The following is a 15,240-nucleotide window of genomic DNA, read 5'->3' as shown; positions in this document are numbered from 1 at the left end:
TGACAAGGTTCCACATGAAAGCCCAACAGATAAAATAAACGTTACATATAAAAGATCATGCATATCCGATAACTAAAACAATAAAAATATTGGGAGTCACACTAGACACACACTTGACAATGATGGAACACACGAACATAGTAGTAAAAAAATGTTTACTGACACTGTGGAAATTAAGGTCCATCAAAAAATATTTCGACTCCCTATCATTTAGACTACTAGTGCAATCACTAGTGCTTTCAACACTGGACTACTGCAATATTGTTTATATGGGTATACCCAAAAAAACTGTAAGGAAACTTAGAATTGTCCAAAACACAGAGGTCCGCTTGATATTTGGATTAAAAAAGAGCGACCATGTTAGCCCCTACTACAAACTGCTTCACTGGCTACCAATGGAGCCACGAATAATTTTCAAGTTCTCTTGCATATGTTTCAAGCTGGTTTGCAGACTAGCTCATACATACCTGCTACCTCAGTTCATTCTATACAGCCCTACGAGACAAACCAGAAACAGCAACCTATTTGCATACCCATTACCGGCTGCAAATACAGATAGAACTTTTATGTACCAGGCTAACAAACAACAACACTGGTTAGACAGCTACATAAATGAAGCAAGACTGACATATAATGCCTTTAGAAAAGCCATAAAAACTGCCTTATTCACCTAAAAAAGTATCTATACCTAACACTACATATGTCCACTCCTGCTTTTAAGTCTGAAATGTCTAACATTATATTTTGCTGCCTTTTTAAGATTCTGTTTGCTGTATTTCACTGCCTTTTGTACAATTCTATATGCTGTATCTCTCTACCTTTTTGTAAGACTCTATATGCTCTTTGTAAGATTCTATATGCTGTATCCAGACCTTTTGTAAGATTCTATATGCTTTTTGTAAGTTTCTATATACTGTATCCCGGACTTCAACATATTGTAACTCGCTGACTGTCCAGCTCTCTTCAGTGTGAACCGCCTAGAAGTCTCACGACTATGGCGGTATAGAAGAATAAAGCTATTATTATTATTAACCGTAACAGTTGTTATCCGGGAACAGCAGGCAGATATTCTCAATAGGTGGGTGACGTCACCGACGGAGCTTCACAGCGGACAGCATCGTAAGCAGACTTGCTTGAAGATTTTTGTAAGAGCTTACGAGTGATGCACCGCGCATGCGCGAGTGCCTTCCCGGCCGAGTGAGGGTGCGCGTCTCCTGTGAGGTACCTCAGTTCAGATAGCTAGCTAAGAAGCCAACCAGGGGAGGAGAGTGGGTTGTGAGAGTATCTGCTTGCTGTCCCTGGATAACAACTGTTACATAAGTAACTGTGCTTTATCCCAGGACAAGCAAGAAGCATATTCTCAACAGGTGGGTAACCTCCAAGCTAAGCATAAAGGGATGTAGGGAGAGTTGGCAACTTAAGAAAAGAGATGTTGTAAAACAGACTGGCCAAAATGGCCATCCCTTCTGGAGAAAGTATCCAGACAATAATGAGAGATGAAAGTATGAACCGAGGACCAAGTAGCAGCCTTGCAGATTTCCTCAATAGGAGTTGATCTGAGGAAAGCTACAGATGCCGCAATAGCTCTAATTCTGTGACCTGTGACTCGATCCTGCAGAGGGAGACCAGCCTGAGCATAGCAGAAAGAAATGCAAGCAGCCATCCAGTTGGATATGGTTCGCTTCGAGACAGGATGGCCCAACTTATTTGGATCAAAGGAGATGAAAAGTTGTGGGGCTGTTTTATGAGGTTGAGTGCGTTGCAAGTAGAAAGCCAAGGCACGCTTACAGTCCAAAGAATGAAGCGCCACTTCTCCAGGGTGAGAATGAAGCTTTGGAAAAAATGCTGGAACAAACAATAGATTGATTAATGTGAAATTCTGAGACAACTTTAGGCAAGAATTTTGGATGAGTATGGAGGACCACTTTGTCATGGTGGAAAACTGTGAAAGGTGGATCCGCAACTAAGGATTGTACTCACTGACTCTTCGAGCAGACGTGAGGGCAATCAGAAACACCACTTTACAAGTAAGATACTTGAGATGAGCCGTATCAATTGGTTCAAATGGAGGCTTCATCAATTGAGCCAGAATGACATTGAGATCCCAGACCACTGGAGGTGGTTTGAGCGATGGATTAACACTGAAAAGTCCTTTACTGTAAGAATGAAAAATCAATAAATTTAAAAAAAAAAAAGTAACAAGAAAAACCTTTTTTTTTTAAATTCTTTATTCATTTTATATTTTACATCAAGTATACAGAAAATAACAAAATTTTAAATATGAAAGAAAAAGAGAGAAAGACACGCGGGCACAGTGACTGAAAAAACAACAAAGCCGCAGTGTGAGAAGGCAACGAAGAGATGCAGAGCTGAAGTGAAGAAGATTTCTCGGCTCCGCGGAAAACGTTGAACTGAGGTACCTCACAGGAAACGCGCGCCCCGACTCGGGCAGGAAGGCACTCGCGCATGCGTGGTGCAACACCTTTTTTTTTTTTTAAATTCTTTATTCATTTTCAAATTGAACAGCAAGTGCACAAAAGAATATATTATACAAATTATTCCACAATAGCACATTAATCTCTACCACATAAAAATCTAGTGATGCAATAACCCCCCAAACCACCCTTCCTTTATCACATTTTCAATAGGAATAAACACACATATTATATAGCATATTATAAAATATTATATAAAATTATTCCCAACTCCCTCCCCTCTTTTGTGTGCTAAAAAAAAAAGAAAAGGAAAAGAGAAGAATCAATGACTATTCATCACAATATTTTGCCAATGGCCCCCATATTTTTATAAAGTTAGTATATGTCCCTCTTTGTACTGCTATTGCTCGTTCCATTTTAAATATATGACATAATGAATTCCACCAAAATGTGTAACTAAGGTTTCTGTGATTTTTGCAATTATTGGTTATATGTTGGATGGCAACCCCTGTCATAACTAATAAAAGCTTGTTGTTATATGATGATATTTGACTCTTTTTTTCTCATCATCATGTCAAATAACACTGTATTGTAAGAAAGTGCAACATGATTTTCCAATAATGAATTTACTTGAGACCAGATTGAATTCCAAAATATCTTAATATAGGGACAATAATAAAGTAAATGATCTAATGTCCCAGGTTCCAGGTGCAACACTCATAAGCTCTTACAAAGATCTTCAAGCAAGTCTGCTTGCGAGGCTGTCCGCTTTGGGGCTCCGACGGTGACGTCACCCACCTATTGAGAATATGCTGCCTGCTTGCCCTGGGATAACAACTACTTCGAAAAATTGCGAGCCTTGGAATCGAGGGTGAAATATTCACATGGATTAAAAACTGGCTGGAGCATAGGAAACAGAGTAGGGATAAATGGACAATACTCGGACTGGAAGAGCGTCACCAGTGGGGTGCCGCAGGGCTCGGTGCTTGGACCATTGCTCTTCAACATCTTTATAAACGATCTGGTCAAGTGAGGTGATTAAATTTGCGGATGATACAAAGTTATTCAGAGTAGTGGGGATTGCCAAGATCTGCAGCATGACATAATCAGGCTCGAGGAATGGGCATCGACATGGCAGATGAGGTTCAACGTGGATATGTGTAAAGTGATGCATGTAGGTAACAAAAATCTCATGCACGAATACAGGATGTCCGGGGCGGTACTTGGAGAGACCTCCCAGGAAAGAGACTTGGGAGTTCTGATCGACAAGTTGATGAAGCCGTCCACGCAATGTGCGGTGGCGGCAAAAATAATGCTAGGAATGATAAAGAAGGGGGTCACGAACAGATCGGAGAAGGTTATCATGCCACTGTACCGAGCTATGGTGTGCCCTCACTTGGAGTACTGCGTCCAGCACTGGTCGCCGTACATGAAGGACACGGTACTACTCGAAATGGTCCAGAGAAGAGTGACTTAGATGGTTAAGGGGCTGGAGGAGTTGCCATACAGCGAAAGATTAGAGAAACTGGGCCTGTTTTCCCTCAAACAGAGGAGATTGAGAGGGGACATGATCGAAACATTCAAGGTACTGAAGGAGATAGACTTAATAGATAAGGACAGGTTGTTAACCCTCTCCAAGGTAGGGAGAACAAGAGGGCACTCTCTAAAATTGAAAGGGGATAGATTCCGTACGAACGTAAGGAAGTTCTTCTTCACCCAGAGAGTGGTAGAAAACTGGAATGCTCTTTCAGAGTCTGTCATAGGGGAAACACCCTCCAGGAATTCAAGACAAAGTTAGACAAGTTCCTGCTGAACCAGAACTTACGCAGGTAGAGCTAGTCTCAGTTAGGGCGCTGGTCTTTGACCAGAGGGACACCGTGTGAGTGGACTGCTGGGCACGATGGACCACTGGTCTGGCTCAGCAGCGGCAATTCTTATGTTCATCCGTTTTTGACCTTTTCCATTCTTTCAACGAAATCTTCTTGTTGGTGGTGGTGATTTTCCACGGCCCCCCTGTATGCCTCTTCGATGAACTTTTCTAACTCCCCGACTTCTTCTTCAATGGTTTCCTCTGTCATGACTTTTTCTGCCTCTCTGTCCTCTTCCTCCACTGCTTGAAGTGCTTCTAGTTCCAATATTCTGCCCTTCAGGAGTCTGACTTGCTTCTTCAGGCCCTCCAGTTCCTCACATCGAGTGCATACATAAGACCGTCTCCAAGAGGAGTGTGTGGCGCAGTGGTTGGATCTACAGCTTCAGCACCCTGGGGTTGTGGGTTCAAACCCCGCGCTGCTCCTTGTGACCCTGGGCAAGTCACTTAATCCTCCATAGCCCCAGGTACGTTAGATAGATTGTGAGCCCACCAGGACAGAGAGGGAAAATGCTTGAGTACCTGATTGTAAAAAACCGCTTAGATAACCTTAATAGGCGGTATATAAAATCCTAATAAACTTGAAACTTGAAACTTGAATGTGACTGAGGTATTCTGTTAGGATGAATTTTCTATGTAGCATTCAGTTTTCTTGATAGTGGAGGGGATGTTGTGAGGGGAGACGGGTTTTGTTGTATAAAATGACAGCTGTACGCAATGTTGTTTCTTTTTATAATATAAAATCATAACTAGTCAAGGCTTGTATGGATGGAGGCAGGACACATTTTCCCCCTGCGTCATTCTCTAATGCTAATAATTAAGTTACAGTGAACAGGGACCTACCAAGCTTTCTTCATGGTCATCAGCTTTGGGGTTTACACACACAATCATACGCACTTTTCCTTCTCCATCAAAATAATTTTTGAAGAGGTGAGTCAGCTTGGAGTCTCTATATGGAACCATCTAAAAAACAAAACAAAACAACAAAGTTCAACATTCACAATAGAGAACTGTCAAACACAACTTTTTTAAAACATTAAACTAATAATCTACAGTCAGTGTAATACTAGTTTAACAGAAAACACTAAAATCTAACTTTGAGACCAGAACTAGATCTGGGCTTGTAGGATATGATGAGGACACTTGAGCAGCATTTGACAGTCAAAATCCTACCACACATGCAACAGACAAAAGCACTTTAAGAAATGCAGTCTTGCTAGAGTAGTTTTTACAGCCACTTGAAGTTAGGAGTCTTTTGGAGGGGAAAGGGAATCAGAAATAGGCTTGGAAAATTAGAGAATTATTTTTCTTCCTTGGCACCCCTCATACATGTGAGTTTATGTATTACTACCAGCAAACACAGATTTGGAATTACTGACCTCAAAGTGAATCGAAGTATCCCATGCTGTCCATAGCCAGCTAGTATAACAAAGATACTTACCTGTAAGCAGGTGTTCTCCGAGGACAGTAGGCATGTATTCTCACATGTGGGTGAATCATCCGCAGAACCCAATACAGATACTACCAAGTGCACTGACACTTTAAATCTTTAGGCAGTGCTTTCCTACGCGACATTAGCTCGCGGGACCATCAGTTCAATAACAAAGCTATGTAGCTAACCAGAAGAGTATATGCCTGCTCTCCTCAGAGAATACTTGCTACAGGTATGTATCTTTGCTTTCTCCGAGGACAAGCAGGCATAATATTCTCACATGTGGGACTTCCAAGCTGCCAGGATTATGGCTCTGGATAAGGATCATGGATACATAAACATAATAAGCCTGGCGAAACCCAAGAGCGTAGAAGGGAATGTACTTCCTGAGAGCAAAAAGATTCTGCAGAACTGTTTGTCCAAACAGACTTTCTGGAGTTTTGGAGGACCAAGTAACCACCTTTGCAAATGTCCTTAAAAGATGCAAAGCAGAAATAAGCTACTGAGAAAACCATAGCTTGGTCACTGTGGGCTATTGTACAGCCCTGAAGTGCCAGTCCAGCCTAAGTATATGTGAAAGAGATGCAGTCTGCTAGCCAAATGGAGATAAGAATAGCCTTACTGGGTAAGACCAATGGTAAGATATTTGATTAGAGGGGAAAAAGGGTGGGATTTTATTTCTGATTATTACATAATATATCAATATTTGAATGAATTCACAATAAAGATGATTTTATGTATTATTGAATTGGGAGGGAGGGATGGGGGATTATTATATTTAATAAGAATAATATAAATTTAGATTTCTTACATAACTGTGATTCAGGTTATTCTTACCAATGTGCATCACTTTGCATTTGTCCACATTAAATTTCATCTGCCACTTGGATGCCCAGTCTTCCAATTTCCTAAGGTCTGCCTGAAATTTTCACAATCCGCATGCGTTTTAACAACTTACAGTTTAGTGTCATCTGTAAATTTAATCACCTCACTCGTCGTTCCAATTTCCAGATCATTTATAAAGAAGTTAAATAGCACCGGTCCTAGTACAGACCCCTGCGGCACTCCATTGTTTACTCTCCTTCATTGAGAAAAATGACCATTTAACCCTACCCTCTATTTTCTATCCGATAACCAATTCCTAATCCACAACTGAACTTTGCCAGACAAGGAGAGGAGAGGAAACAATCTGGCAAAGCCAGTGAAAACTGCAGAGCATAACTGTCCCGAATCACCTCCAGGACCCACTGATCCGTTGTGATCTCGGCCCATTCCTGGTAAAACTCCCGCAACTGAGCTACGACTGGAACTGGGGGGACCTGCAACGGTCATTGGGCCGGACAGGCAACGGAGGAACCACTTGAGGATTCACAATCCCCCCTTGAACGGCCCCCCAAAAGGACAGCATGTGTTGCAAGAAACGTCGTCTGGGCGGTACCTATGAAACTCAAACAGCCCCGGGCAGAACCACCTCGCGAAGCCTGGTGAGGTCGGTCCTCCAGCATTAGAGTTATTCAAAGCTTGAACCAGCTTATCCAACTTCTCCCCAAAAAGAGAAAGGAGCCCCAAAAGGGAAACTTACTGAGCTTAGCCTTAGATGCCACATCCGCCAACCAACCCTGAAGCCACAGGGTACTGCAGCTTGCTACTGCCAAAGTCAAAGACTTGGCTGAGGCACGCAAAAGATCATACATGGCATCAGAGATAAGAAGCTCCCAGTTCAGTCTAAGCTACTTCCTAATCCACTAAGGACCAGTCAGCCGTCTTGCGGTAAAGAATTCTCCGAGACCAGCTGAAACAAGCCCGGGCTACCAGACCACCACAAATCACCACCTGGACAGCCAGGGCAGCTACATCAAAACTGCTTTAAAGAAGAGCCTCCATTGTACAGTCTTGAGGGTCTCTCAGGGCCAAGCTGCCTTCCACCAGAACGGTATCTCTGCACTCAATAGCCGAGACCACCACATCAACCACAGGAGACTTAAAAGTATCTCTATCCCCATCCAGAATGAGGTAGAGTCTGGCCATGGACTGCGCCAAACAAAAAGGCATGTCTGGAACTTTCCACTGAGCATACACTACATCCCGAATATCCTGACGCATAATGGAAGAGCGGGATGCTGACCGGATCTCTCTAAGAACAAAAGAATTGCCGCTGCTGGGTCAGACCAGTGGTTCATCGTGCCCAGCAGACCGCTCACGCAGCGGCCCCCAGGTCAAAGACCAGTGATCTAAATGAGTCCAGCCTTACCTGCGTACGTTTGAGTTTAGCAGAACTTTGTCTTGAATCCCTGGAGGGTGTTTTCCCCTTTAACAGACTCAAAGTATAAAGCAGAAGACACTTGAAGTATGAGCTCCTGCAACTCTTCCTGATTAAAAATGCACACAACATATGTGTCCTCACCAACTGGCACCTCTGAAAAATCTCCATCCAAAACAGACCCCCCCCCAACAGATCTGAAAGGTCATCCCAAAGATCCAAGTCCTCATCCGGAGAAAACTGATCATAGAAACATAGAAATAGACGGCAGATAAGGGCCACGGCCCACCAAGTCTGCCCACCAAAATAACCCTCCCTTACCTTTCTCTGTGAAGAGATCCCACGTGACGATCCCATTTCTTCTTAAAATCAGGCACGCTGCTTGCCTCAATCACCTGAAGTGGAAGATTATTCCAGCGATCAACCACTCTTTCGGTGAAAAAGTATTTCCTGGTGTCACCGTGTAATTTACCACCCCTGATTTTCCATGGATGTCCTCTTGTTGTCGTTGGACCTTTGAGAAGGACGATATCTTCTTCTACCTCAATACGGCCCGTGAGATATTTGAACGTCTCGATCATGTCTCCCCTCTCTCTGCGTTCGAGTGAGTATAGCTGCAATTTTTTCAGCCTTTCCTTATACGGGAAATCCTTGAGTCCCGAGACCATCCGGGTGGCCATACGCTGGACCGACTCAAGTCTCAGTACATCTTTGCGGTAATGCGGCCTCCAAAATTGTACACAGTACTCCAGATGGGGTCTCACCATGGATCTATACAATGGCATAATGACTTCGGGCTTCCGGCTGACGAAACCCCTACGTATACAACCTATGATTTGTCTAGCCTTAGATGAAGCTTTCTCCACTTGCTTGGCAGTCTTCATGTCCTCACTGATGATCACCCCTAAGTCACGTTCTGCTACAGTCCTTTGTAGGATTTTACCATTAAAGGTGTACGTCTTGCATGGATTTTGGCTGCCCAGGTGCATGACTTTACATTTTTCGGTATTGAAACTGAGTTGCCAGGTCCTGGACCAGTGCTCCAGTAGGAGTAGGTCGTGCACCATACTGTCAGGCATTGAGTTTCCGTCCGACCCTGTGCTTTGGTCTGATGTGTTCTTGCCTACTACATTGCATAGTTTGGCGTCATCGGCGAATAGCGCTATTTTACCTTGAAGTCCCTCAGCCAAGTCCCTTATGAAGATGTTGAATAGGATCGGGCCCAAGACCGAGCCCTGCGGCACTCCACTGATCACCTCCGTCTTTTCGGAGGGGGTGCTGTTTACCACCACCCTCTGTAGCCTACCTCCAAGCCAGTCCCTAACCCATGTTGTCAACGTGTCTCCTAATCCTATAGAGCTCATCTTGTTCGACAACCTGCGGTGTGGTACGCTATCGAATGCTTTGCTGAAGTCCAAGTATACAATGTCTAGGGACTCCCCAACTTCCAGCTTCCCTGTCATCCAGTCAAAGAAGCTGATTAGGTTAGATTGGCAGGACCTCCCCTTAGTAAATCCATGTTGACGCGTATCTCGTAGATTCTCCTCGTTCATTATCATATCCAATTGGCGTTTGATTAGAGTTTCCATTAGCTTGCTCACTATTGATGTGAGACTCACCAGTCTGTAGTTAGCAGCCTCCGTCCTGCATCCTTTTTTGTGGAGTGGAATGACGTTAGCCATTTTCCAGTCCAATGGGACTTTACCTGTACTAAGGGAGAGACTGAAGAGCACGGATAGTGGTTCCGCCAAGACGTCACTTAATTCCCTGAGTACCCTGGGGTGTAGGTTGTCTGGTCCCATTGCTTTGTTAACCTTGAGATTAGATAGTTCAAAGTGGACAGTGCTGGGTGTAAACTCGAAATTTCGAAATGGGTCTGCCGAGCTATTCCTTGTCTGCAGCTGAGGGCCGGATCCCGGCGCCTCACAGGTTAAGACTGAGCAGAAGTATTCATTTAATAGTTCAGCCTTTTCAGAGTCCGGTTCTACATAGTTCCTGTCTGGTTTCCTAAGGCGTACTATCCCGCCTGTGTTTGTTTCTGTCACTAATATACCTGAAGAGGGGTTTATTGCCCTTCTTGATGTTCTTCGCTAGATTCTCCTCCATTTGAAATTTGGCCTCTTTGACCTTTGTTTTGACTGCTCTTGACTTGGCCAGATAGTCTTCTCTAGAGTCCTGCTTCCCTGATTGTTTATAAAAGATAAACACTCTTTTCTTTTATGAGGTCTGAGATATCTGCAGAGAACCACTGTGGCTTATTGTTTCTTCACCGTTTACTTACCAATTTAATAAAGCGGTTGGTTGCTTCTTGTATGGTAGCTTTTAGAGTTGACCACAATACTTCTACATTATCTGTTTCTGCTCGGTTATGTATCGCCTGATGGATGAAATCCCCCATGCCCTCGAAGTTGGCGTCCTTGAAGCTGAGCACCTTGGTTAATGTGTTAGATCTTGTGAAACCTTTCCTTTCGCCCACCGAGACCTCTGTGACACTTTCTCCATTGGTAAGTATCAGGTCCAGTATTGCCCGATCCCTTGTTGGCTCCAATACCAATTGCCTGAGTCGTGCTCCCTGAATAGAGTTTAATAGCCTCCTGCTGCTGTTGGACGCAGAGGAAAGTGTGGTCCAGTCCACATCAGGCATATTGAAGTTACTTAATAATACAGTGTCCCCACGCAAGGTGATATTCTCTATATCTTCGATTAATTCCATATCCAGGTCATCCTGCTGTCTTGGGGGTCTGTATTCTACACCAAGATACAGGCATTTGTCCTTCCCCCTAGCCAGATTCACCCAAAGTGATTCTCCTGTGTACCTGACATCTGCGATTCTGGTGACTTTAATGTCATCTTTGGTATATAGTGCTACCCCTCCTCCCAATTTGCCCTCCCTCTCGGCGAAGTCAAAAAAGAATCCTTGCCCCAAGACGCCTGTGGCCACTTGAACAATGGCTGAGGGGGCTGGACAGAGGCAGCCATAACAGAAGACTGAACAGGGAATGGCCGTGGAAGGGAAATACTCTCTCCCCCCCCCCCCCCCCACAACCCCCGGAATTGATGCAGGACTCCCAGTCGCCTGTAAATATGCCTTGCACATGGCCAACAAAATCAGGACTAAACAACCCCGGCGGCAATACAGAATGCACAGCAGGAGTAGAAGACACATTTAAGACCTGTCCCTAGCATTCCAAGAAAGGAGGAAGGCTGCTGGAGGCTGAGTTGTCAGAGGCTGTGGGCAAAATGGATGCACTTCCCGCCAAAACTAAGGGAAGGGCCATTCCCAAACTAACACCTGAAAGTGGCACCAAAGTCAGACTTGACCCCACTGCAACAGAAAAACTAACAGGCGTCCCAATGACTGCAGAAAGGGAATCCCCTTTATGAATGGCAGGGGAAGCCCAGGCTTCTGCAGTGCTTCCCTCCGACGGCACATTGACACCCGAAGCTGGGTTCCCCTCGAAGCGGCCAGGACATTTTGTGCACATGCCAACCGCATCCACAAATTGGTACCCACACACTTTTTAGGCTTTTCAGAAGTGCTCATTTATGGAAATGCCAAAAACCCATGCACAAAAATGCCGTATAACGGCGGCGGCCTCAGGCTTCTGTTAAACTTCTTTTATTTCTTGTGTCTTTATTATTTATTATTATTATTTTTTTTTTTATATCTTAATTCGTTTTTAATCTTACATCAAGTGTAACAATAATTAACATTGAAATTAAATACATCACTTGAATTTCTATCATATTTAACATTAACACATAGTTTTAACCCTTCCTCCCACCCAAGCATTACCAATTGTAAGTACAAAATCTTTCTGGATAGAACTTTCGCATACCAAGCAAACAAACACCAACACTGGCTAGACAAATACATTAATAAAGCTAGACTGACCTACAACGCTTTTAGAAAACTCATAAAAACTGCCCTATTTGACAAATATATCACCTAAACAGAATTTTCACCGAACACTTCTTTCTTTTCTCGTTCCCAATATACCCCCCCTTTGAAATCCTAATCAAACCGTATTGTACAATTCGGGACATGTCTTCTAATATGTCCCTCCTGAAAATTCTTAAATTGTACATTGTAATTTTCGATGTATTTTTTTGTAATTCGCGACCTTTTCCTAACAGGTCCTCTCGGAAATGTATTAGCGTACTGTACTCTTTTATATTTTTGCATTCTTAAAGTTGATGTACTCTGTATTTCCTCTGACTATCTGCATACTGTAACTCGCTGAATGTCCAGCTCTCTTGAATGTAAACCGCCTAGAAGTCGCAAGATTGTGGCGGTATAGAAAAATAAAGTTATTATTATTATTACTATAACATATGTAATTGGATATATTTTATAAAAATTATTTTCTACTGATCTAAACATTTAATAAAATTCAGAAACCCCCCCCCCCCCCCAACCCATCCTCTCATTGCATTGAATTTATAATGGAAAAATGGTATCTATTCATAAGAATATAAGAATTGCCATCTCCGGATCAGACTCTAGGTCCATCAAGTCCGGCGATCCGCACACGCGGAGGCCCCGCCAGGTGTACCCTGGCATAGTTTTAGTCCCCATATCACTCTAAGCTTCTCATAAGGAGATGTGCATCTAGTTTACCCTTACCCATATCACTTTTTGCCATTCATAAGGAGATGTACATCTAGCTTACCCTTAAATCCTAGAACGGTGAATTCCGCAATTACCTCTTCTGGGAGAGCATTCCAGGTGTCCACCACTCATTGCGTGAAGCAGAACTTCCTGATATTTGTCCTGAACTTGTCCCTCCCCCCTTAGCTTCAGTCCATGTCCGCTTCTCCGTGTCACATTGGATATTGTAAATAATTTTTTTCCTGCTCTATTTTGTCGATTCCTTTCAGTATTTTGAAAATCTCGATCATATCCCCTCGCAGTCTCCTTTTCTCAAGGGAGAACAATCCCAGTCTCTTAAGTCGTTCCTCGTATTCCAAGTTCTCCATACCTTTTATTAGCTTCGTTGCTCGACTCACCCTCTCCAGCAGTTTTATATCCTTCTTTAGGTTGGGAGACCAATGTTAGACACAGTATTCCAAGTGTGGTCTGACCATCGCTCTATAAAGCGGCATTATTACTTTCTCTGATCTACTCGTGATTCCCTTCTTTATCATGCCTAGCATTCTGTTTGCATTCTTCGCTGCCGCCGCACATTGCACCAACAGCTTCAGGGTCCTATCAATTAGTACATCCAGGTCCTTTTCCTGTTCAGTTTTTCCCAGAGTTGCACCTAACATACTATACTTGTGTTCCTTATTCTTTCTGCTAAGTGCATCACTTTGCATTTTTGCACATTAAACTTCATTACAATAATTTATCAATGGCCCCCAAATCTCCTTAAATTTATTATAATCTCCTTTTTGTATAGCTATTGTTCTTTCCATCTTATAAATGTGACAAAGTGAGTTCCACCAAAAACTATAATTAAGTCTACTCCAATTCTTCCAATTACTTGTGATATGTTGTATGGCAACCCCTGTCATAATCAATAACAGCCTATTGTTGTTATTATTAATTTTTTTTTTTTTAACTTCTCACAGCTCACCAACTGTTAAGTTAGAGCACACCCTACTAGCATGCTAAACTGTAGTTAGGCAAGTTGAGGCTCCTCTAAAGCCAGAAAATAACCTGGGGTGGGGAAAATGGGGAGGAGAGACTCAACCCTTCCGAGTGTGACACCCCCAAGGTCGGTAGGATCTGCAAGAGGGTCCCCCCAGCTCAGGCCAGAGAGCAAAAGGGACAAGAAAGATTCACTAACCAGATCCAACAGGCCTTAACAAACCTCAGCACAGACTGCAAACGGACCACTCCACCTGTTGGAGACTGAGAAAAGATCGATTGCAATAGGGTTTCCACAGCCTACTTGTACTGTAGCCAAAAGTCAATGTCTCAGTCTCCACCTGCTGGCAGAGCAATGTAAACCCATCTATTTCTCTGCCGTCTGGAAGGACATTAAGGAAATCAGAGATCCTCAGTGATTTTGGATTTAGTGGCCCATTCCTCTCCTGGTTCCGAGGCTTCCTAACAACTCAGCACTACAGCACTATGCTATACATAAAGATGATAGCTAGCACCCTCCCAGAGGGGTCCCCCAAGGATCCCCACTTTCACCATATGTTTTCAACCTTCTAATGCAATCCTTGGGAGTCAACCTAGATCTCGCATGAAAAAAACAAACCATCTCACCTATGTGGACAATATAACAATCATGCTACCTGTAACTGATGCATTAGTCAACACCCTTACCACTGTCAAAAAATGTGTCAACATCATAGAAACTGGACAAATTTCAAGTTTATTTCAATTTGATATACCTCAACCCAACAAACGTAAGGAAGTTCTTCTTCACCCAGAGAGTGGTAGAAATCTGGAAGGCTCTTCCGGACTGGAGGAGGGTCACGAGTGGTGTTCCGCAGGGGTCGGTACTCAGACCGCTGCTGTTAAATGTATTTATAAATGATCTAGAAATAGGGACGAAGTGTGAAATAATAAAATTTGCAGACGACACCAAACTATTTAGTGGAGTTAGGACTAAAGAGGACTGCGAAGATTTACAAAGGGACCTGAACAAACTAGGAGAGTGGGTGACGAGATGGCAGATGAAGTTTAATGTAGAGAAATGTAAAGTCTTGTATGTAGGAAACAGAAAACCGAGGTACAGCTATACAATGGGAGGGCTGGTAATGAGTGAAAGTAACCAAGAAAAGGACTTGGGTGTAATAGTGGACAAGACAATGAAGCCGTCGGCACAGTGCACAGTGGTCTCTAAAAAGGCAAATAGAATGCTAGGTACTATCAAGAAAGGTATTACAACCAGAACGAAAGAAGTTATCCTGCCATTGTATCGGGCGATGGTGCGCCCACATTTGGAGTACTGCGTCCAATATTGGTCGCCGTACCTTAAGAAGGATATGGCGATACTCGAAAGGGTTCAGAAAAGAGCAACACGATTGATAAAAGGTATGGAAAACCTTTCATATGTTGAAAGATTAAGAACATAAGAACTGCCTGCACCGGATCAGACCCGGGGTCCATCCAGTCCAGTGATCCGCACACTCAGAGGCTCAGCCAGGCGTACCCTGGTGAATACATTAGTCACTCGTATCCCTCAATGTGTCCTTCAAGAAGATGTGCATCCAATTTTCCCTTAAATCCTAGAATAGTGGTTTCCTCCACCAGCTCTTTCGGGAGAGAGTTCCAGGCGTTCACCAC

At 43.4% G+C, this 15,240-nt stretch overlaps 1 protein-coding gene across 10 annotated transcripts in view; it reads right to left on the bottom strand.

The window, feature by feature from the left end:
• KIF23 (kinesin family member 23) overlaps positions 1 to 15,240 on the bottom strand; it is a 203,697-nt gene that overhangs the window by 109,338 nt on the left and 79,119 nt on the right. For all 10 annotated transcript variants that reach the window (XM_033920429.1, XM_033920430.1, XM_033920431.1 and 7 more), the window contains one exon: positions 5,146 to 5,265. In XM_033920429.1, coding sequence (XP_033776320.1) covers positions 5,146 to 5,265 — 120 coding nt within the window. The remainder of the gene's footprint in view (positions 1 to 5,145; positions 5,266 to 15,240) is intronic.

The sequence above is a fragment of the Geotrypetes seraphini genome, chromosome 14, assembly GCF_902459505.1.
Source record: "Geotrypetes seraphini chromosome 14, aGeoSer1.1, whole genome shotgun sequence".
Classification (NCBI taxonomy): domain Eukaryota; kingdom Metazoa; phylum Chordata; class Amphibia; order Gymnophiona; family Dermophiidae; genus Geotrypetes; species Geotrypetes seraphini.
Note: the sequence above shows the minus strand (reverse complement) of the source record. Positions and strands in the feature narration are given on the sequence as shown.